Source organism: Impatiens glandulifera, chromosome 2, assembly GCF_907164915.1.
Source record: "Impatiens glandulifera chromosome 2, dImpGla2.1, whole genome shotgun sequence".
Lineage (NCBI taxonomy): Eukaryota > Viridiplantae > Streptophyta > Magnoliopsida > Ericales > Balsaminaceae > Impatiens > Impatiens glandulifera.
Genome location: NC_061863.1, coordinates 11918582 through 11943411, shown reverse-complemented (window position 1 = coordinate 11943411; position 24830 = coordinate 11918582). Strand labels below are relative to the sequence as shown.

General features: G+C 25.7%; 1 protein-coding gene and 2 pseudogenes across 1 annotated transcript; 2 read left to right on the top strand and 1 right to left on the bottom strand.

Annotated features, from left to right (window-relative positions):
• The first annotated feature begins 2499 nt into the window (after positions 1-2499).
• LOC124924354 (proteasome subunit beta type-7-B-like) lies at positions 2500-2968 on the top strand. The gene is made up of 3 exons (XM_047464406.1): positions 2500-2557; positions 2676-2777; positions 2865-2968. Exons 1-3 carry the CDS (start codon positions 2500-2502, stop codon positions 2966-2968), a joined length of 264 nt encoding a protein of 87 aa, XP_047320362.1.
• Positions 2955-4355, top strand: LOC124926757 (annotated as a pseudogene).
• A 15764-nt stretch (positions 4356-20119) lies between these two features.
• LOC124924353 lies at positions 20120-20425 on the bottom strand (annotated as a pseudogene).
• Positions 20426-24830: the final 4405 nt, after the last annotated feature.

Sequence of the window (24830 nt, the reverse complement as noted above, 5' to 3'; positions counted from 1 at the left end):
AACAAAAAAATTTGACTATGTAAGTCAAAGATAACATTGTGGATCCACTAACCAAATTATTGAATAAAGAGTTAATTTGAAAATATTTTAAGACATGAGCCTACTATAAGTTGGTATGAAGGAAAATCCAACATATGCAGACTTCAGATCCCAGGAACTAGGTTCAATGGGATAACATAATTGTGCTGACTTGGAATATTATTGTTGAGGATTAATCCTATAACGAAACAATATATAGTTTGAAGAGGATAAGCATATCGCTTTTAATGATTCTCTGTGAGCAAAGAGATCACCTATGTGAGGGAGAAGTGGAGCCTCTTTCACTACAACAAAATAGGCTTTGGGTGACACATAATTGCCAACCCATATTAAGGGTGGGCAAAAGTCAGAAAAAAAAATGTTTTTTTTGCCAACCTTTCAATATCTTTAACAACCCTTATTTTATTATTCTTTTAAAAAAATTTATAAGTAAATAATTAGATAAAATTTTGTTTTAATATTTTATAATTTTTATTTTAAATTTTATTTTGTAATTATATAGACTATTATTTTTAAAATCAAATTATATACTTATTTTTATCTTAAACCTAAAATTTATTAATATTTTGAGTTAATTAAATATAAAGTCATTATTAATATTAAATTAATTAAATAGAATTAATACTCTATTAAATAAAATAAATATTTTTTTAAATAAATAATATAATAAAATTATTTATAATTTCAAGTTAAATTTAATAAATTTATAATTGGGCTAATTTAATGGTATTGTGAATTTTGTATGGGCTTTTTTCAAATGATATATGGGCTATTTTAATGTTGCTTTAATGGATTTAAGTTTAGAACATCAATTAATATTTTCTCTCCACTAGGTTTCTTTAATTTTGCTGCATCATCCATCCGCGCCGCTTCGTCTTCCCCGGACACCATCTCTCCTTCAACTTTATGTACGCATCGAGATTCAGAGAAGAGTAAGAGTTTGATCTAAATTCTTCGATTTCTGCAGGCAGACTTCTCTAAGTTTTCCGTCTTCATTCTCTCAGATTGCCAAGAGTAAGTTAGCTTCTTTGCATTCTTTAATCAGATCCATCATTTTATGCTTTCGCTCTTCCTGTTTAAGCACGATTCCGTAGTTTCATCTCATGCTATGTTTTATTGCTTCGTAGTTTGTTGCTGTTGGAAGATACAAATGAACTCTGTTTCATTCTCCAAGAATATGTTTAGCTAGTTTCTGCTTATCATGATGCGAATTCTAATCAATAGATCTAGTTGGTTTAGTACCGCATTTGATGATTTTCCTGGCCATTGATCGCTCTAGGGTGTATTCTTTTGTGATAAAATAGTGTATATATATGATTGTGGTTTTGTTCAGTATCTTCAACAGAACATTGACTGTAATTTCTCAAATTTTATGGCTATGAAGGTCTCGACCTAGGTTTATCTGATCTTTTTTAGTATATTTGTAACACAGCTTCATAGATCTTCTTATCTAAGTTTTTATAAGTTATTGATTCTGAAGGCAACAAAAGGAAAATGGTAGCCTTTGATAATTGTTAATATATTAGTATTCATCTTTCCCTTTAAGCAAAAATAGAAGATAATGATGATAAGATCTTCTAATAAACCATTGATGTTGGCTCTCAGGGGTTCAGTGAATTTGGAGTGAATTTGGGGTTGATGGTGGACCAGCGGCTAAGACCCTGAAACCGAAGTTCAACATCTTCTTGAAGCATGCAACTGATTATACTGGTTTGAAAGTGTCAGATGTTGAAGTAATAATCAACTAGTTAGTCTGCTATAAGATGGTTTTGAAAAAAAACGTAATTGTTTTCTGATATGATTGTTCTTTTCTTTGACAGATCAAACATTTAATTGCAGCTTCAATTGTTATGAAGGGATTGGGAAGCTTTCTTTTCATATTTGGGAGTTCAATTGGAGCCTATTTGCTGGTCTGTAGTGGGTATAATCTTTTTCTTTTTTATCAGAATTTGATATTGAATTCATCTCACAGTTTTGTTCTGTTTCAGCTTCTTCACAAATTGATAGCCACTCCAATCTTGTACGACTTCTACAACTACAATGATGACAGAAAAGAATATGGTCAACTTTTTGTTAAGTTTACACAGGTACAAATAACAGTCCATTTTCTCTTTATGATTCAAGATAAGGAACATAATTGATGGTCATTTTTTTTGTTTAGAGTCTGGCATTGTTTGGGGCAATACTGTTCTTCATCGGTATGAATAAAATATCTTCATCACTCTATGTTCTTCCCATTTTGTGATTTGTAAGTATTCCTCCTTCATTTCATAAAATATCTATCTATAGATCTGCATTTATTCATGTATTATCATCTCTATTAAGTCGATTCGAGCTTTATCTATTTCCGATCTCGATTTCTCGATCTTATATGAATTAGAAATGTATATACCATAGGTTAAAATCAAATGAAGAATTATTCTCATGATTTGTGATAATTAGGTGTTTTTTGAACCGAAGATGTCAACAGCTATTGATGTTACTCCTAAAGGTGGATTTAATCTCGACCTATGTCTAGGTAACTTTTTTTCTTCACGATTCTCTGACTTCTCTCTATTGAACAAGCATTAATTATTGTTTCTGAATTGATTTACAGGATGGTGTTTTTCTTGGATCTGATACCTGAGCTACTGAAGGACCAATTGTGGCTGATAAAAATTGTGAGAAAATTCATTATATGGCTCCTAACATCTATTGTTGTGGAGCTGGTACTGCGGCTGATACCGAGGCTATTACAGGTGATGTTATAGTTTTCTATATGTTATTATGATAGCATCGATTTACAAAATGTTAAACGTCTTTTGTCGTTTCTATTGTCTGTTTAGATATGGTTAGTTTACAGTTGAAGTTACATCGATTCCAAACTGATCGTAATTCGAGAGTGGTGACTGCTCTTACATTGTTGAAAACTCGTCTTTTCGGGTATTAATATTATCTTGTTATTTGAATGTTTTTTGTTTAGAATAGTTTATAAACTTAGATTTGATGATTATTTAGTTACCAAGGACATGTCTCTACTGATTTGGTTCTTGGTACTTTGGTTCTTGGTGGAGCTGACATTATTGGTCCACATTTACACACTATGAGTTATATCTACAGAAAAATAATCAACTATATAAGAAAATGTTATTTTTATGCAATAATCGGTTTGCAGATTTATCCTCATGGATCAACCGATACTCTTCCATTTGCCACGATGAGTTCTGGTTCACTTGCTGCTATGGCGATATTTGAATGAAATATGGTGAAGGTCTTACTGTAAGTAAGATTCTGTTATCACTTATTAAAAAAACAGTCATTTGAATTATTGTTCCTGATTATGGCCTTCGGTCCTCAGAAGGAGTATGGGGTCAAGTTGGTAATTGAGGCTATTTGCTATAGTATATTCAATGACTTGGGCAGTGGAAGCAATGTTGACCTTTGTGTGATCACAAAGGTTAGTTCACTTTCTCACTTTGTTTTAGGAGTCAAACAAAGATGACTATTTTTAACATTTTGAAAAAACACTTTCTTAATGTCAGTTATTTTAGGTTTTATATTAGACATCTAGAGTTTGTTTGATGTTATATGAAGGATAATTTTTTGATAGTTTGGTTGATAATGAAGTGAATTATGATGGGCCCTAATGTGTGATTGTGTACGATCTTTGCAGGGACAAACAGAGTATTTAAGAAACCATCTAGCACCTAATCCTCGTACTTATGTTAGCAAAAAAGGCTATACCTTCTCCAAGAAGACTGGTTAGTAAACCTCATTTATTCTGATTTATTATTCTACATGCCTACATCATGTGTTCTAGGAGAAAATGTTTCTTCATGTTTGCAGTGCATGTCTTAGTTATACTCCTTTTACTTTCTTTGAAAATAAATGATTTCGTTACTTGTGATAAAATACAAAAGGAGAACCAAACTTGACATTAACTATGATTATTTTCTTGTTTTCAATTGTCTGATTCTTTTGCTTTCTAATTTATGTTCTATATTTAATTAGGGTGAAGAAATAGAGGTTTTACTAGTGACAATGCCAGACTGCAAAGTGAGGTAAAAACTTACAGTTATCTTTAGCATTAATGGTATTGAGTAATTTTGTCTAATATGTTTTCACAACTTCATTAATAGAAGTTGATAAGCAAGTTGAGGGAATTATACCAACACTCATCGCCAAAGGATTTGAGATCGCCAAAGGATTTGAGATCGCCAAAGGATTTGAGATCGCCAAAGGATATAGATCGCCAAAGGATATCAATGAAGTGTGACTGAAAGTAGTTAATTTTCAGGAACTATTTATTTGAAATTTAATGCATTTTATTTAAATAAATTTAATATTAAATGTAAGTTAATTAATTAATGTTCTTTTTATTTAATTATTAAAGTTGTTTTTATCACCTTTAAAAATTTAAAAATTGTAATGATGTTTTTCTTTAATTATTTAATTTATAACAAAAATTAAATAAGTTTATCTTAAAAAATGTAGAATTATAAATAAAAATAAATAAAAATAAATAAAATTTTAAAAGAATTGTTAAAATAATAGGTTAAAAATAAATTAGACTTTTGGCGACGTTTAATTACTGTTACCAACGCATAAATAAGCGTTGTTAAATATTCTCCCTTTGGCAACGCTTAAAATTTTAATACCGACGCTTAAATAAGCGTTGTTAAAACTTGCGCCCACCCTGCTTTTGGCGACGCAAGAATAAGTGTCGGTAATATTTTTGGCGACGCTTTTAAGGGTTGGCAGAGATCTTTTTAAGCGTCGCCGTTGGTCTTTTTTGTTGTAGTGTTTGAAGGAATTGTTTGGTTCAATTCTAGACTCTCTCACAGAACCAGGCGCATGTTCCATGGACAAAACGGACACAACTATGAGAGCTTGATATTTATCTGGGAGAATTCTATGTGGATGTGTAATCATTTACACAAATGGTAGTATAATTCAAGGACATCGAGCCCACTAATTGGCTAGTAAGTTATATACTTTCATAAGGAAATGTTCAAAGGGTTATACCTACCTATCCTATGTATATTTCAACTGTTGAAACTTTCACAGGATTAATCTTTCCATTTCCATTAACGTGGGGTTGTTGGAATTTTTAAGCTATTTCTATAAATTTCATTATTGAATGGAAATTAGAATATGGGTAATAAAATCAAATCAAATTCACTTGAAATTCAAACCTTAATTAAGGGGTGAAATTTGATCTAAATGTATAATTTAAATTAATTGATTTAAAATTTTTTGATGACCAATTAATAAAATATTGTTAATTTGTAGTGTAACTTACATGAGTTAGTTATTATTATTATTATCAATTGTTATGATAATTTAATATTATTATTAACAAATAGTAAAATCATGTAACATTAATATTGAATTGTAAATGTCTTAATTATTTTTTACAAACAATTACTCCTAAATGAAGAGAGGACGTTATGGTAAATGAAGAGGCAATGAAAACCATTGGATAAATTAATGATTTTATTTAATGATTTAATTTTTCAACAATATAAAATCTCTCATTTCTAATCTAAAACTTACTTCATCCTCTTATCATTTCTCTTGAAACCTAGTGATAGTTCAGGTATGTTGATCAAGTTCGATGCGTAGTGATTCCAGTATAAAATCACTACTAGATTCGTTGTACCCTGGGAGACATCCACCTACGATAAGCTCCAGCACAAACGGGAGACGATGAAAATATTTTAAGGAATCAACCTCAAATTCGGTAATTTTGTTCTTCGTATATATTTCATTTATTTGTAACACTGTATTTTTTATTTATTTATCTAATTTAAAGACAATATATCTAACATACACGAGTATTTGAGTCACATTTATGATAGTACAAAAGTCGAGTATTTTTCCAAAAGTATTTGAAAAAATCCGAAATTTTGTATGCATGTCAATAATAATTTTAAGAGCACGCTGAAACTTTGTTTGAATTTTTGGAGATGAAAATCCAGTCATGACATTATGAAAATAAGCGTTTTTCTAAAATACCCTAAAATTTTTGAAATGTTTTGTAGAAGTCAAAAATATTTTTATAAACCTATGAATTTAATGATTTTTTAAGATGTAGCGATAATCTTAAAAATAGGAAGTTTTTCAAATAAGTCCTAAAAATATTGGAAAATTTTATTAATGTAGAAAATAATATTTTTTATCATACTATATTTTTTGGGATTTTCTGAGATGACTTAGAGACTTTAATAAAATAAAAAATAAATAAAAAGAGGTCATTTAGTGTAAAACTAAACTAAATATGAACCAAAGAATTTTTTTATTTTAAAATTGGAACTTTAAGGTCAAAGTTGGACCGAAGTGAAGTTTGATGGTCAATCTAGACGTGATCGAATAATCCAAGGGTTGACATAATAATTTGAAATAAGAAGTTGGAGGTCGAAATTAGACGTTAAAAGAGTCTAGGGTTTTAAATATAGGAAGACTGAAATTGGCTAAAATATACGTTAAAATCTAAAAGAATACAGCCATATTGACATAAAGTTGAGGATTACAATGGACATAGGGTAGAAATAGAATTCCAAGGTGTCAAGAATCTTATTGCCAGTGGAAAACTCATAATTAAGTTGAAGATGACCTTTTTTTTTACTTTCTTACAGTTTAACAATAGTCCTAAGTAACATTCGACATTGAGCTCGCAATTTATGTCATCGACGACATACAAAAGGAGAGATCAACAACGTCGATCTGATTATCATTTACCTGACCTAACTTTAATCCTAGTTAGACTATGCTAGAATCAAAATATATCATGAATCTAGCCGCTATGGGTAACCAATCAATTCAAACACATATCATTTAAATAATAAATAAACTGAACGAACCGAGTAGAATGCAAAAAATAATTGATTTGATTTATGAATGTGCATGATTCTACATAATTTAGATTACAATTGTTCTTAGAATTCACCTTAGGGAGAAAAATAGAAGAATTGTAGACGAGGATTCAACCGGCCGCGGATGTTTTCGTTGGAGAAGAAGCGAACTCGTAAAAAACGATTCTCCTTCTCTAAACTACAATTTTCGTTTTGAAATTAACCCAAACCATGAATTGTAGCCATAGCTATAAATTTCCAAAGCTTATCCTCTTTTCAGTTTCGTCTTCAGCCTTCTCGTTCGGACAAAGACTTCATCGGGATCTCCCAGACGTCCAGACCATGTCAAGAGATGATCCCGGGTGCGTTGGAAAGGTGTGTTTGTAGACTATAACTTTCATGTTGTAAGTATTGATCAAGACATGCCACATGACCATGAATCTTAGATGGAACGTGAATGGTCTCGTAGTATGCACATTGTCTTATGGACAACCTAGAGCGGGTTGTAGGTCAAACTAGGTGGTCTATTTTGTATCAATAGAAAGCTGAAATCTATAGCTTTTCAATGGTAGCTCACTCATCTAAAATGATAGAATAAAACTCAAAGTTATGAATTTTTTTTTTTAAGTAGAGACTATTGCCATTTAACTCCTGGCAGCCAAATCGAACAGTGACTTCAAAGAGGTCTCCTGATCGGTTCATGATGAATTAAAGGTTGTGATTGATACTATTGGAAATGTATGCTCAAGGGATACAATTTTGATAACAAATTTGTTGAATGATATGGACTATAGCTCCTCCAATCTCAATTGAACACAAGTTGTCTATTTTGAGCACACTTCCGTATGGGAGACCTCATGTGGGCTGTAGGCCGAAATGGATGGCCTATTTGGTGGGAAAGGAAATCTAAGAGACATATCTTTCAATTGGTAGATCATAGACTCATAATGGTTGAGCGTAGCCAAAGTTATGGTCGTTGAAAGGGAAGCTATCTTAGATTAGCTCTTAGGCTGGAAACTTGAACATGCATCACCTTGTGTTCGATGGTTCGAATCCTTAAGCGAGGTCTGAGAAGTTTAGATTAATTTCATTCGAATGGTATGAATGTTACTAAACTCCTCGAAATGGAATCACTCTGTTTGGATCACTACAAGTCGAGTTATGATTTTTTGAGTGAAGGCGTGTCAGTATTGATCCTCACTTGGACACATTTCCTTTGTTTTGAAATATCCAAAATCAGGCTGAGAGATTTTGTAAAGGAGATTTTGTCTCAACTTTCCAAAATATCTTGAATCACCCAAATTCATAAAAAAAAATGAGACATGGGTGATTAGTTGTTGGATGAACTTGATCTTCCCTATTCATGGTTTTCCAACATCAAATGTGTTTCTTCTAATATATGGGTCACATTGGTCCAGTGAACCTTGATTTTTGAGGTGAACAAAAGAATGTCCATAAACCCTTAGTACCCAAGACAAGCCCATCAAGCTATCTGGTTTAGGTATACCCATCCCTGCCAACTCTTCCTCTTCCAACAAAATTAAAATTCTATTATATCTTTACTTCAATAATTGAACTTTTATTCTAGTGTATAGGTTTGTTGTTCCGGAGTTATATGTGTCTTTTATGTGAAAATATTTATTATTAATTAAAAGATTAATTAATCAATTTTAGACCTATCTTAATTTTTAAATTTTATTCATCAATAATTAAATTACATAACATAGTTTCCTCTAATCTCGTAAAATAGAGAAATTAGAAAGATTGATTTAAATAAAAAAATAAAAAAATTGTTAAAATTAATTAAAAAATTAATTTTAAATGACTAGCCTTTTCATTAAGGAGTCATTTTGAGATTGTGACAACTCAAGAAAGGACTATCGCGGTTTGTCATTCGTGTCCGTTAAAAACCGTTCTCTACTTGACAAAATTTTGGTTATTTTAACAAAGTTGGATTTTACATTTTATTTATTCTATTATTTTTTTAAATTTTAGACATTTATTAAGTTTTGATATATTAAATTTTAAAATATTAAATAAAATGTTGATATCTACCATTGATGTTGAAAATTGTGAAAAAAAAATTACCCGAAAAATATTAATTTAAAGTATTAGAATTGTAAATAAATTCAAACGAGCCTTTTATTAAGAACTTTTTTTATAAAAATAATTTAAAAATATTTAAATTTTAAAAGTTGAAAACAAATAGGCCTCTAAGTATATTGGATGGGGCACCACGTGGACCACCAGTTCGCGAGGGCTGGTTTAGGAATGCATTGGGCCGGATCAGACGCGGTTTGGGTCGGGGTCAATGTGGTCCAGTTTTTGGTCAGTGCAGAGCAAGGTGCGCATGAGTTGAATAGTCAAGACGGGTTAACTCGCGCGCCGAGTTTTGGTTGGGTCCACCTAATTTTAACCTCTAGCAAAACCAAAACCTGAGGGCATGAAGAGTTTCATCTCCCCATATAAAACATGTTTAACATGGTACTAAGGCGTCATTCAACCAACCGAGAAGGAGGTCAATGGAGCTTCAACATAAAATTGTATTTTTTGTCCATAAAAAATTGTTTTGGCTTTCCAAGATATAATTTGTAATTTGAAGTTTGTCATTAGGTTTATTATAATCGTACTCATCCATAAAATCATAACTTGCTACATGTTTTAACCATTTTTAAATTTGAAATATGAAATTCAGAAATTTTATTTGAAAATTTTGAATCGAATTTGGAATTTTCTTTTTTTGTGATGCATTGATTAAATTAAATTTTATAGAAAGTTTACAAATCCTCTTAGCATTACATTACAATAAAAAAATTAGATAATCATACAATATTTAAGAAATCATGAGTTGAAATGTAAAAGTTTCACTTTACATTAAGATTGATAATTTGTATTGAGTTAGAAATACTCATAAGTTCTTGTTGAAACTTTTGGGTAGATCAGAACCGGGCTTACAAACCTTGTACAAAGTTTCAAATAAAAAGTTTAAAATATTGAAAATTTTAATGGCGAATTTTGTTAGAACTTGATTAATAACTTAGAGTTGGGACCTTGTTTCTCTTCATGATATTTATAGGCCCCTTAAGTTTGTTGAGGGCCAAGTTGGTCAAATTTGAGACGAAAGTCATTAATGGCTTTTGTCTTGCTCCACCAATTTCTATCTGTTTAGACCATAAATCACCAAAATAAGATGGTCATTTTTTCTTTTGAAATTCATCATTTGATCAAGTATTTGTGAAGTTTGATATTTTGAAAATCAAACTTTTCGACTTGTTCTTATCGGGACATCGTGAGGAAGAAGGAGAAGTTAGACCATGTGCGTTCGCACATGAGCGGTCTTTGAGCATTTCCTTTGCGTCCCGTTAGCGTTGCACAATCTGTGTGACATGCTTAATGATCCCATGGGACGCGGAAGCGTCTTGCTTATGTTGGCATAGTGACACAATGAGTTGGCGTCCGTTAGATGATGATCAAATAATCTGGCCTGCTTTAGCATTCTTCTTGAATTTCTTGAATATTGGATCTTTGCCCGTTTTAATCCTAAGATCCTTTTGTTTTTAGAATTTTTTATTACCTTTTTTATTTATTTATAATGTATTTTAGAGTTATATAAATAAATATTTTGGAATTTAAATGGTTACAATATTTTTTTCCAAATAATTATTTAATTTATTTAAAACTTTAAAAATTAATTTGAGGTTAATGAATACTATATTTATTTCAAATATTATTTTATGTTATTTTGATATTTATTTTAATTAATTTTGAATTAATTAATACAACATTTATCTTAAATTTTAATTTTATTTTGGGTCACTATTTTAATTAGTTTAGTATGGATGAATATAACATTTGTTTTAAATAATTGTTTTTTTTTTGCATTTTAGTTTAATTATTTTGAATTTATAAATATAATATTTTATTTATTAAAAGTAATTTTTTTGAAATTTTATAAATTAAAATGGTAGAATTTTAGTGTTTAAAAAGTGGAAGAATGAGTAATGGGTGGTGGGTTGCAAGATCGAAGATAAGCCCCTACATTGGAGTAAAGTCAAAGTTATACTGAAAAGATTTGGTGTGTATCTATATAAATTGTAGTGAAAAATAAAATACAAAATATAAAAATAGAACAAGAATGACCAAAATTAGCATCTTATTTCATCATGTAGAGGTCTAGTATATGACCCTCATATATGAATATGTCCTTATAGAGAATAATAGTTTGACTCATTTGTGACATACATTTGTTAAACATTTTTAACCCTAATTTTTTTGTTTTATATTAGGGATGACTTAGAGAAGAAAACAAGTAAAAGAAGGGTAAGAAGCACTTCACTTGTTGAAAAAAAAAAGTGAAAGAAAAATTCTTTTATTCTTTTTATATAATCAAATTATGCCATGTCATTTTTTCCAAATTCCTTACTCTAATTCTCTCGTTCAATCGTTTCTTAATTATATATATATATAATCTATTATATAATCGTATATAAATAAATTTATTATAAATGTCACCTTTTAATACTTGTGATAAACAATTTTTATTTTGTACTGGAAGCCACAATACCAATTTTCTTTTTGGAAATTATTTGAATGTGAAAATTAGGAGGTCATTAATGTTTTTACTGATCTACTACTAAATTATTAGTCATGACAAATAAATAAAATAATTTTATTAATAAAATTTTAGTATTTAAAATAATATATTATTTGTAAAATTTTAAATGAATAAAAAACTATTTTAATCTTATATTTATGAATTCTATTAAATTAGGTGTGATCATGAATTATATTATTTTTTATATAAATTTAAATTCATACTCTACTATTTTGGTTATACTTTATCAACATTTTACATACGTTCTATACATGGATTGAAATATTTTAGATATTGAGTTGGTTAAATATGTTTCTAAACTAATTTTAAAACAATTAATAAATTAAAAATAACTAAAAATTAAAATTACAATAATAATTTGAAACAAATTATTTTAATTAATAAAAAAGATCATTATGTAAATTTTTATTATATCTTAACTTTATTTGAAGATATAGTATATTTGATTTTAATATATATTTTGTAAGTTTGATTCTAACTTATATTCAATTTTGTTAGGCTTTAAATTAGTCTCGAGTACTTAACTTATTTGATGAGTTAAATAAGTTTGATTTAGCTTATAAGATCAACTTATATATTTTATAATTTTTAAAATTGTAATAATATTTAATAATTAATATTATTGTTATATATTTATATAAATTTTTATCAATTTAATTTTAATATTAATAAATGATTTAAATTAAAAAAAATAACCTGTTTTAAAATAAATTATATGGATATAATAATTTGTATAAGTTTGTATTAATATATAACTTTAAATTTATTAAAATAAATAAATAAATAAAATCATTATTAAACAAAAGAGTATGTTTAAAATTATTAAATAAAATAAAATAAAATTACATTTAACAATTTAGTTTGTGTTTATTTTTTGAGATATTGTTTAATAATATAAGATTATGTTAATTATTTTTTGTTAATATTTTTTTATGTGTTATCTAAATTATATAATTAATTATTTTTTTAAATAATATTAATTTAAATAATAAATAAAAGTAAGGTGAAGATATATAAATTTAAATTATCATGTGATTTTTTTGTGTGTGTAAAATATGAATAAACAAAATATTTAAAAAGGTAATGTGAGAAAAAAAAAATTGAAATTATAGACTTAAACAAGGAGATTATAAGCTAGAGGGGAAAGTAGAAAAAAATTGTGTTTAAACATAAAATGTGTTTTATTATAATTTGTTCATTAACTTATTAGTTAAAATTACTGTAGTAACAAATTATTAAGCAAATGCTCAAATATCCCGAGTATAAACTAAATCAAACCCCCTGCCTTATAATGTAAAAGTTGTTTAATTATAATAACAAAAATACTAGTGTTCAAAATACCATAAAACACACTCAAATACAACAAAATTAACTGTTTAGGAGAAATATTAAAAATATAAGTAAAATATTTCAACAACAAACAAACATATATAAAAACTAATATTAAGATTTCAGAGATTTTCAACAAAATCAAAAATTAATTTACCAAAAAAGACCTTCTAACCATCATCATTGAACGTTCTATAATTTTGAAGATAATGGGGATAGTTAATATTATTGCAATGTTTAGTAAACCGTAAGAGAGGTTGCATTGTTCTCATGGGACTCAGTTCATTTGTAGTTTGTTGTTCAAAAGAATATAGAAATAATCTTGAAGGATTTCTATACCTTACATAAGAAAAACATTTGAATCTCGATTTGGGTTGGGCCCAAGACGAGACTCTAACCAAGCTTCACTAAGATACGTGTATGTTTGATCTTACTTATTTTAATGGGTATGTGTACAAATCTTACTTATGCAGAGTTGAATCTGATTTCTTAAATTGAATTTTACAATTTTTTGTTTTGGTAAAAACATTGATTGATTATTCCATTAATGTAGTTACGTATATAATTTTGTTAGGACTTTAACGATGTGTTTACATACAAACACTTAAATAAAGGGAGCGAAATATTAAAAAGATTAGAGATTAATGAAAGTTGAAACAAAGATAATAATAAGAAGAAAAACACCAACAACATTAATATCTTATGACATCATTAATAGGAAGAAGATGACAATTATTGAAATAATAGATTATTTATAGATCGAATCGACTTTCTCAATTACCAAAATGTAATTTACTAGCTAGCAAGTGCGAGTGCAGAAGCAGCGGAGGCGAAAGCCAGCACAATCACCACCGGTGAAACCCTCGTTGCGACACACTTGACCGCAGTTATGGTCGCTTAGACATACCCCATGGAATCCATGGCTTTGTGATCGACAATCCCTAGCCTCTGCAAACGGCTTAACCACACTCAACTCTGTAATTCAATTAGTTCAATTAATAACCATAGGTAATAAATCTCTATCATAGAAGGTTTATAATTGTGCCTTACCAGAAGCAAAACCGATAATCAAGAAGAAGAAAATGACCAAAGTTCTCATCTCCATTGTCCTTCTAATTATTTAACTTACTTCCTCAGTCTTCTTCTTTTTTTTTATAGTCCATTTTCATTCATTTAATAATGCCACAAAATCTTAAATAATATTTTATAAATCTATATGTTGGGACCTCAATTTTTTATTATTATTAAAAATACTCTAAACATTTCATCATACTTTTTAAACATTATTTATTGAATCAACAAAAAAAAAAACAATTAAAATATATTACTTTATATAAAGTATCTTATTTTTTTATAACATAAAAAAATTATTTAGGCTCATAAGTTGACTTAATTATCCCTTAATTTAATAAGGTACTTATTTAATATAATTAAATAATTATATTTGATAATCATTTATTTTTATATATTTAAGTGTAAATATGTTAAAAAAAATAAATATAAAATTTATTTTAAAAGTGAAAAAAAAGTTAAATATTTACTTTAAAAAAATTGCCATAATCTTAATAAAAAAATTTATATGTAATTTGTTAGATTTTCCTATTTTTCTCTTTACAAGTCCAACAAACATTTTTATTCTTTAATTTCAACATAATTCATCGTATTTTTAATATTAGAAAATTAATTTGAAATATTATCTAAAATATATATATAAATATTATAATATATATTAATTATAAAATAAAAAGACAGGTGAGGGGTTGAAAGTATAAATAATATATATATATATATATATATATATATATATATATATTAAGTTAATAAATTATAATTTAATATGAAATTAAACAAATACTAATATGTATTTTATTAGTTATTTATTTAATATTTAATATATCAAATTATATAATTCAAATATAATTGAGATTATTAATTAATAGATGAGAGTATAATAGGCCATATATATATATATATATATATATATATATATATATATATATATATATATATATATATATATATATATATATATATATATATATATATATATATTATTTTTAAATATTAACAAACCAATTTAAATATAGAGTACTTAACGTTTATATTTTTCAATGTATTTAATTCAATTTTTTTGTGTCCAAATATTTAAGTTATTAATTAATTATAATTCAGTTTTATTTGATTTTGTCTCGAGATCTTAGTATATATTTGAGAAAAAAAATTAAAAAAAATATTGTTGTCATAATGTATCTTGTACCTAGATGACACTCTAAATAAAATAATTTGTAAAATATATTTAATTAAATATATATTAGTATTTGTTTTTGAGTTTGTTTTATCTTTCTTTTTCTATTTCTTATTTTTTCAGTTTTTACCCAAAACATATATTAAAAATAATAAAAATTTCAACAATAACATCACTTAATTTATCAACTAAACTATTAAAATATATTATTTTATTTATTTATAAATTTTAAATTCAAAATAGCATTATAATTGATTAAAAATCTAAATAACTTACTTTTTTTTATTAAACAATATTAAAAAATAATAAAAACCCCTAAATAACCAACATCAAACAAGCAATAGTTTGATCTTATTTTCTTCAACAAAAATAATAAGTAATAAATCAACTTATAAATATAATCCCGATTTATTGCTTTATAATCAAAACTAGATTTCTTGTAAAAAGTGTTACAAATTATATTAAGGATAAGAGTGATTAAGTTATTCACTCTAAATTATTTTCAATTGTTTAACTCAGATTATTTATTTTTATATTTGTTTTATAATTGTAATCATATTAAATATTTAATAATTAATATTATATTTAAATACATATTTTTTATAAACTTAATTTTAAATACTAATAAATTATTTAAATTAAAACATAACATGTTTTAAAATAAATTATATTAATATATTAATTTTTTAAAGCTTTTATTGTTTTATAATTTTAAATTTTAATTAAAATATATAAAATCTTTATTAAACAAAAGTGTAAGTTTAAATAAAATTATAAAATTAAATCTAAAACTGTGGTTATATGTTATTTGTTTGTTAATATTTTGTTTATGTCTTATCTAAAAAAAATATTATATTTTATTGTTTTAAATTATAAATAAAAATAAGGTGAAAATATATAAGTTTAAATCTATTCTGACCATATTTTTGTTGTGCGTACAAGTATAAAAAACATATATATATGTTTAAATATATGTTATATTATTATAATTTTATATAAATAATTAATTTAATAAATATATATATATATATATAATTATTTAATTATTAAAGAAAATTATATAAAAGAATGTAAAGAAGAAAGAGGATGAATAAAAAAAATAAGAGAAAAGATAAGGCTAGGGGATTTCCATGATGGAATAATATGGCTGAAAATTTTCTCTCTTCTATATATATTCTCACACTTTTTTTCATTTAATTCAATGAAGTGATTACATGTTACTATTCAAGTTCTTTTAAGATAATAGTTAAAATTTAAACAAATTTATATAGATAAATTGTAAAAAATTATTTATTAAATTATTTTAATTTCTCATAACAACAACCAAATTACGAAAATCAATTAAGAAACTTAATATGGCATTTTCATCTATCGCCATTCTCACTAAATACATAAAAATAATTTCTCTTCATTTTCTTTGTTCCGCCAAATTATAAGATTTCTCAAATTAACTAATAATCGGATGCGTAGTTTCAAACATATGGTTGTTCTTCGGCATCAATCTAGGAAAATATAACTGCATCTTACGCTCATGGAAGTCTCCACTTACCGTTGACATCATTTCAGGACAAATCAAAGATTCAGAGTTGGGGTGTGATAAAAAATAATAATTTTTTTTTTTTTTTTTTTTTTGGATAAAACAGTTGTGTAAAGGTAGGCATTTCCATTTTTTAATAATTAGGTAAGTGAATTATATTGAAATATTTTAAGATGTTTGGAGGTAATGTCACATTTTTACGATAAAAAAAATGTTTTTTTTTTTTAACTCTAACCTAGATCCACTCATGTTTAAGCATTAATTGATTTAGGACTATTTTATGCGTATCACATATTTGATAATAATACTAAAGTATTGATCACTTAGTGCATTTACAAGTTTTCGATTTTAATATTATTGGAGATACGATAAGTAAAGTCGGACCAAATGCAACGTCTTTCTCTTAAGACAGCTCAGACCCAGAACTTTGAGAATAAGGCGACATGGGCATTGAGGCATAACTCGTCGGGCCTATCACAAATCTCTACGATAATCGGTCCCTCATCGTCCGAACTGCTGATGGAGATGGGTATTGCAATAAGAGGGGGTCTCCTCAAGGCCTGGGACGATGACATATGGGGTCTCTTCCATAGCACAGACCATGTTATCGAAGTGATAAGGTGGGACAACGAACATGATGGGGGTGGCCATCGCCTATAGGGTGAGTGGGGAGGTTGTGCGAAATCTTTAATCTAAGATTTGGGTTTGTAAGGTCTAAAGGTCAACCACTAAAGGCGGGAGTAAGTTAAGCTTATAGGAGACCCTCTATATGACATGTGGGGTTGGCATCAAGCGATACGATCAACACGCATCATAGTCTTGGACAAAATATGACCGGAAATGTCAAACTAGCCACCCTCGATAAGTAGAACTACCTTTATAATGCAGGTTGACGACCGATGAAGCTCGTTAAGACGAGGGAATAGCTGGGGTAGTAGAATGACCATGAACTAGCACTCGATATGCAAATCGTCGTCAATTAGTGCATATTTCACCATGTGCTTTTGTTAAAAATAATAAATAACTAATAATCTTAGAAAACATTTAATGCGACGATGAAGCTCAAGAGTTGAAGATGAATCGTGAAGGAAGATCAAGCTCAAGAGATGTATTGTTTAATGTCATGAATTGTATTACTTTGAGTTTTATATCCTTCTATCTAATCCTTTAAATTGAGGATCACTCATTAGTTTTTCAATATCAAAATTAAGTGAGTCGTAGTTACTTAAGATTTTTATCAATAAAATCATATTTTCTTATTTATAATATTTTTCGCACTAACAACTTTGGTATCAGAGCAAGGTTACGTTTCAATCTTGAAATGGCATCCACTCTATTCTCATACTCTCCAAGTCAAGTTCCTATCTTTGAAGGCGAATTCTATGAATTCTAGAGCAGCCAAATGGAAACATTTTTCATATCCCTAGGTCTTTGGAATATGATAAATGAAGAAGAACTCGATGTGCCCGATGAAGACAACGAAGGATACGAGAAATTTGTAAAGGATCTCAAAAAACGAGATGCACTAGCTTTGCGCTATATTCAACAAGGATTTTTGAAAACCATATTCCCTCGTATTTTTGGAGTAAAAAAGGCTCAAGATTCTTGGGTGATAATGAAACGGGAATTTCAAGGTACGAAGAAAACGATCGCATTAAATTTAAAACCTTATGGAAAGATTTTGACTATCTAAAGATGGAGGATCGAGAAAAAGTACAAGATTTTTCTTCTCGTGTTTATACTATTGTGTTTATACTATTGTCAATCAAATGTAAATTTTTATTATATCTAAACTTTATTTGAAGATATAGTATATTTAATTTTAATATATATTTTGTAAGTTTGATTCTAACTTATATTCAATTTTGTTAGGTTTCAGTTTATTCTCGGGTATTTAAGTTATTTTGATGAGTTAAATAAGTTTACTCAGCTTATAAGTTCAACTTATATATTTTATAATTTTTATAATTGTAATAATATTTAATAATTAATATTATTTTATATATTTATATAATTTTTTATTAATTTAATTTTAATATTAATAAATTATTTAAATTAAAAAAATAACCTTTTTTAAAATAAATTGTATGGATATAATAATTTGTATAAGTTTGTATTAATATATAACTTTAAATTTATTAAAATAAATAAATAAATAAAATCATTATTAAACAAAAGAGTATGTTTAAAATTATTAAATAAAAGAAAATTACATTTAACAATTTAGTTTGTGTTAATTTTTATAGATATTGTTTAATAATATAAGATTATGTTAATTATTTTTTGTTAATATTTTTTTATGTGTTATCTAAATTATATAATTAATTATTTTTAAAATAATATTAATTTAAATGATAAATAAAAATAAGGTGAAGATATATAAATTTGAATTATTATGTGATTTTTTTTTTGTGTGTAAAATATGAATAAACAAAATATTTAAAAAGGTAATGTGAGAAAAAAATTGAGATTATAAACTTACAATGAGATTATAAGCTAGAGGAGTTAAGTAGAAAAAGATTGTGTTTAAACATAAAATGTGTTTTATTGTAATTTTTTCATTAACTTATTAGTTAAAATTACTGTAGTAACAAATTATTAAGCAAACGCTCAAGTATCCCTAGTATAAACTAAATCAAACTGCCTGCCCTATAATGTAAGAGTTGTTTAATTATAATAACAAAATTACTATTGTTCAAAATACCATAAAACACACTCAAATACAATAAAATTAACTGTTTAGGAGAAATATTAAAAATATAAGCAAAAATATTTCAACAACAAACAAACATATATATAAACTAATATTAAGATTTCAGAGATTTTCAACAAAATCAAAAATTAATTTACCAAAAAAGTCATTCTAACCATCATCATTGAACCGTTCTATAATTATGAAGATAATGGGGATAGTTAATATTATTGCAATTTTTAGTAATCCATAAGAGAGGTTGCATCGTAATCATGGGACTCAGTTCATTTGTAGTTTGTTGTTCAAAAGAATATAGAAATAATCTTGAAGGATTTCTAAACCTTACATAAGAAAAACATTTGAATCTCAATTTGTGTTGGGGCCAAACAAGACTCTAACCAAGATTCACTGAGATATGTGTATGTCTGATCTTACTTATTTTAATAGGTATGTCCGCAAATCTTACTTACGTGGAGTTGAATCTAACATCTTAAATTGAATTTTATAGTTATTGTTCTTTTTTTTTTTTAAAAAACATTGATTATTCCCTTAACGTAGTTACATAATTTTGTTAGGACTTGGGCAATGTGTTTATATACACACCTAAATAAAGGGAGAAATATTAAAAAGATTAGAAATTAATGAAAGTTGAAACAAGGATAATAAGAAGAATAACACCAACAACATTAATATCTTATGACATCATTATTAAGAAGATGACAATTATTGAAATATCTTATGACATCATTAAGAAGATGACAATTATTGAAATAATAGCTTATTCATAGATCGATCCGAGTTTCTAAATTATCAAAATGTAATTTACTAGCTAGCAAGGGCGAGTGCAGAAGCAGCGGCGGCGAAAGCCAGCACAATCACCACCGGTGAAACCCTCGTTGCGACAAACTTGACCACAATTATGTTCGCTTAGACATACCCCATGGAATCCATGACTTTGTGATCAACAATCCCTAGCCTCTGCAAACGGCTTAACCACACTCAACTCTGTAATTCAATTAGTTCAATTAATAACAATAGGTAATAAATCTCTATCATAGAAGGTTTATAATTGTGCCTTACCAGAAGCAAAACCGATAATCAAGAAGAAGAAAATGACCAAAGTTCTCATCTCCATTGTCCTTCTAATTATTTAACTTACTTTCTCATCCTTCTTCTTCTTTTTTATAATCCATTTTCATTCATTTAATAATGCCACAAAATCTTAAATAATATTTTATAAATCTATATTTTGGGACCTCAATTTTTTTTTTTATTATTAAAAATACTCTAACCATTTCATCATACTTTTTTAAAATTATTTATTGAATCAACAAAAAAATATATATATATATATTACTTTATATAAAGTAACTTATTTTTTTATAACATAAACAAATTATATAGGCTCATAAGTTGACTTAATTATCCCTTAATTTAATAAGTTATTTATTTAATATAATTAAATAATTATATTTGATAATCACTTATTTTATATATTTAAGTGTAAATACGTTTAAAAAAATTAAATATAAAATTTATTTTAAAAGTGAAAAAAAAGTTAAATACTTATTTTTAATATATCGCCATAATCTTAATAAAAAAAATTATATGTAATTTATTAGATTTTTCTATTTTTCTCGTTACAAGTCCAACAAACATTTTTATTATTTAATTTCATCATAATTCATTGTATTTTTAATATTAGAAAATTAATTTAAAATATTATCTAAAATATATATAAAAATATAATAATTTATATTAATTATAAAATAAAAAAGATAGGTGAGGGGTTGAAAGTATATATATATATATATATATATATATATATATATATATATATATATATATATATATATATATATATATAGTGGCGGACCTACAAGGAGGCCTTGGGGCCCGGGCCTCCCCCAACCAGGGTAAAACTCTTAAGATATTATATATATGTTTATTAAATAAGGCTTTGCCCAAGTGGTGTTGGAGCTGAAATGTATAGTAGAGGTGAGGTGAGCTGAAATATTAGGGGTTGTGACATATATTTATTTTTAATCATATAATTATTATTAATATTTTATTTTATAAAAAAAAATATTTTCTAAAATACAATATTTATAATAATACATAAATTTTAGTTAATATATAAATAACATTTATTTATAAAAGTTAAAATATAAAGAATTATATATAAAATAATGAAAACCATATAATATTATTATTTATTTTAAAACTATATTTATATTATAGTTTATTTATATATATATATATATATATTTTTTTTTTTTATTAATTTTAATATAATTAATAATACAAATTACTTATAAATATAAGGGTAAAATAACCATTTATATAAATATAAGGGTAAAATATTATTTTATATTTCTTAATTTTAAATTATTTTTAAATTATTTCAACAAATAAATGTATTTGTTATATTTTATTTAGGGGTTGTGACATATATTTATTTTTAATCATTTATTTTATGTAGGATATAGAATAATAAAGATGTTCTATAAACGAATTTGTACTTTTACATCAATTAATGAGCCTACTAATGAGTTTAATGTTACTGATGAAATATACATGGTTAGAATATAGCATATCAAAAGATGCATCATTTTATTTTTGGTGTTATCTTTTCAAACCTTTAAATAGAGAAAACGTAGATAATACATTTATAGAAGATGAGTACAAAAATTGAAAAAGAGCATTAGAAAGATTCAATCGTCATATGAGAACTTCAAATAGTTGTCATAATGAAGCTAGAATTCAATTTGAATCATTTTAAGATCAAAGACATAACGTGAGAAACGTTTTACGTACACATGGTCGTGCATATAGAAATAAATTATCACACATGTTTAACGACAATATTTGATGTAACACACTTTCTATTGAGGCAAAGATTACCTTTTCGAGGACATGATGAGTCAAGTAGTTCATCAAATAAAAAAAAATTTCTTGAATTGATTGATTGGTATAGGCAATGAAGATATTTGTCTTCTTTTGTACCGACTTAGGGACAAGAATAATTTAGTAATTGTGCTTATTAGTTTTTATGTAATTATCGAATAAAATTTAAATTAAAAAATGCATTTATTTGATAGCCAAAAAATGCACGTTATTATGTATTTGGCCCCCCCGAGAAAATATTTCTGGGTCCGCCACTATATATATATATATATATATATATATATATATTAATTTAATAAATTATAATTTACTATGAAAGTAAACAAATATTAATAAGTATTTTATTGATTATTTATTTAATATTTAATATATCAAATTATATAATTCAAATATAATTGAGATTATTAATTAATAGACGAGAGTATAATAGTCTATATATATATATTATTTACAAATATTAACAAATCAATTTAAATATGGAGTACTTAACGTTTATATTTTTCAATGTATTTAATTCAATTTTTTGTCTCCAAATATTTAAGTTATTAATTAATTATAATTCAGTTTTATTTAATTTTGTCTCGAGATCTTAATATATATTTGAGAAAAAATTTAGAAAAACAATTTGTTGTCATAATGTATCTTGTACCTAGATGACACTCTAAGTAAAATAATTTTTTAAATATATTTAATTAAATATATATTAGTATTTTTTTTTAGTTTGTTTTATCATTCTTTTTCTATTTTTTATTTTTTTCAGTTTTTACCCAAAAATTATATTAAAAATAATAAAATTTTCAACAATAACATCATTTAATTTATCAACTAAACTATTAAAATATATTATTTTATTTTCTTTATAAAATTTTAATTCAAAATAGCATTATAATTAATTAAAAATCTAAATAACTTACTTTTTTATTAAACAATATTAAAAAATAATAAAAACCCCTAAATAACCAACATCAAACAAGCAATAGTTTGATCTTATTGTCTTCAACAAAAATAATAAGTAATAAATCAACTTATTAATATAATCCCGATTTATTGCTTTATAATCAAAACTAGATTTCTTGTAAAAAGTGTTACAAATTATATTAAGGATAAGAGTGATTAAGTTATTCACTCTAAATTATTTTCAATTGTTTAACTCAGATTATTTATTTTTATATTTGTTTGATAATTGTAATCATATTAAATATTTAATAATTAATATTATATTTAAATATATATATTTTATAAACTTAATTTTAAATATAATAAATTATTTAAATTAAAAAATAATATGTTTTAAAATAAATTATATTAATATATTAATTTTTTAAAGCTTTTATTGATTTATAATTTTAAATTTTAATTAAAATAAATAAAATCTTTATTAAACAAAAGAGTAAGTTTAAATAAAATTATAAAATTAAATCTAAAAGTGTGGAAATATGTTATTTGTTTGCTAATATTTTGTTTACATGTTATCTAAAAAAAATATTTCAAAAAAAATATTATATTTTATTATTTTAAATTATAAATAAAAATAAGGTGAAAATATATAAGTTTAAATCTATCCTGATCATTTTTTTTGTTGTAAAAGTATAAAAAACATATATATGTTTAAATATATGTTATATTATTATAATTTTATATAAATAATTAATTTAATAAATATATATATATATAATTATTTAATGATTAAAGAAAATTATATAAAAGAATGTAAAGAAGAAGGACAATGAATAAAAAAAATAAGAGAAAGGATAAGTCAAGGGGATTTTGAAGATGGAACAATGTGGCGAAATATGGCTGAAATTTTTTCTCTCTCTTTACTTTTTTTTCATTCAATTCAAAGAAGTGATTACACATTACTATTCATGTTCTTTTAAAATAATAGTTAAAATTTAAACAAATTTATATAGAAAAATTGTAAAAAATTATTTCTTAGATTATTTTAATTTCTCATAACAACAACCAAATCACGAGAATCAATTAAGAAACTCAATATGGCATTTCCATCCATCGACATTCTCACTAAATACATAAAAATAATTTCTCTTCATTTTCTTCGTTCCGCCAAATTATAAGATTTCTCAAACCAACTCATAATCGGATGCGGAGTTTCAAACGTATGGTTGTTATTCGGCATCAATCTAGGAAATGATAAATGCATCTTACTGCTCATGGAAGTCTCCACTTACTATTGACATCATCTCAGGACAAATCAAAGATTCAGAGTTAGGGTGTGATAAAAAAATAACCATATTTTTTTTAATAGAATGGGTGTGTAAATGTAGGGTTTTCCATATTTTAATAATTAGATAAACAGTGAATTATATTGAAATATTTTAAAAAGTTGGAAGGTAATGTCACATTTTAACGATAAAAAAAATGTTTTTTTTAAACTCTTACCTAGATCCGCCCATGTTTAAGCATGAATTGATTTAGGACTATTTTATGCATATCACATATTTGATAATAATACTGAAGTATTGATCACTTAGAGCATTTACAAGTTGTCGATTTTAACATTATTGGAGATACGATAACTAAAGTCGGACCAAATGCAATGTCTTTCTCTTTAGACAGCTCAAACCCAGAACTTTGAGAACAAGGCGACTTGCGCAGTGAGGCATAACTCGTCG

Excerpts from the sequence above, each read along its gene's own strand:
- LOC124924354 (XM_047464406.1), top strand. The coding sequence starts at position 2,500 with ATGTCAACAGCTATTGATGTTACTCCTAAAGGTGGATTTAATCTCGAC. Across the intron at positions 2,558-2,675 it reads TAATCTCGACCTATGTCTAG|GACCAATTGTGGCTGATAAA; the intron begins GTAACTTTTTTT and ends GAGCTACTGAAG. Across the intron at positions 2,778-2,864 it reads TGATACCGAGGCTATTACAG|ATATGGTTAGTTTACAGTTG; the intron begins GTGATGTTATAG and ends TTGTCTGTTTAG.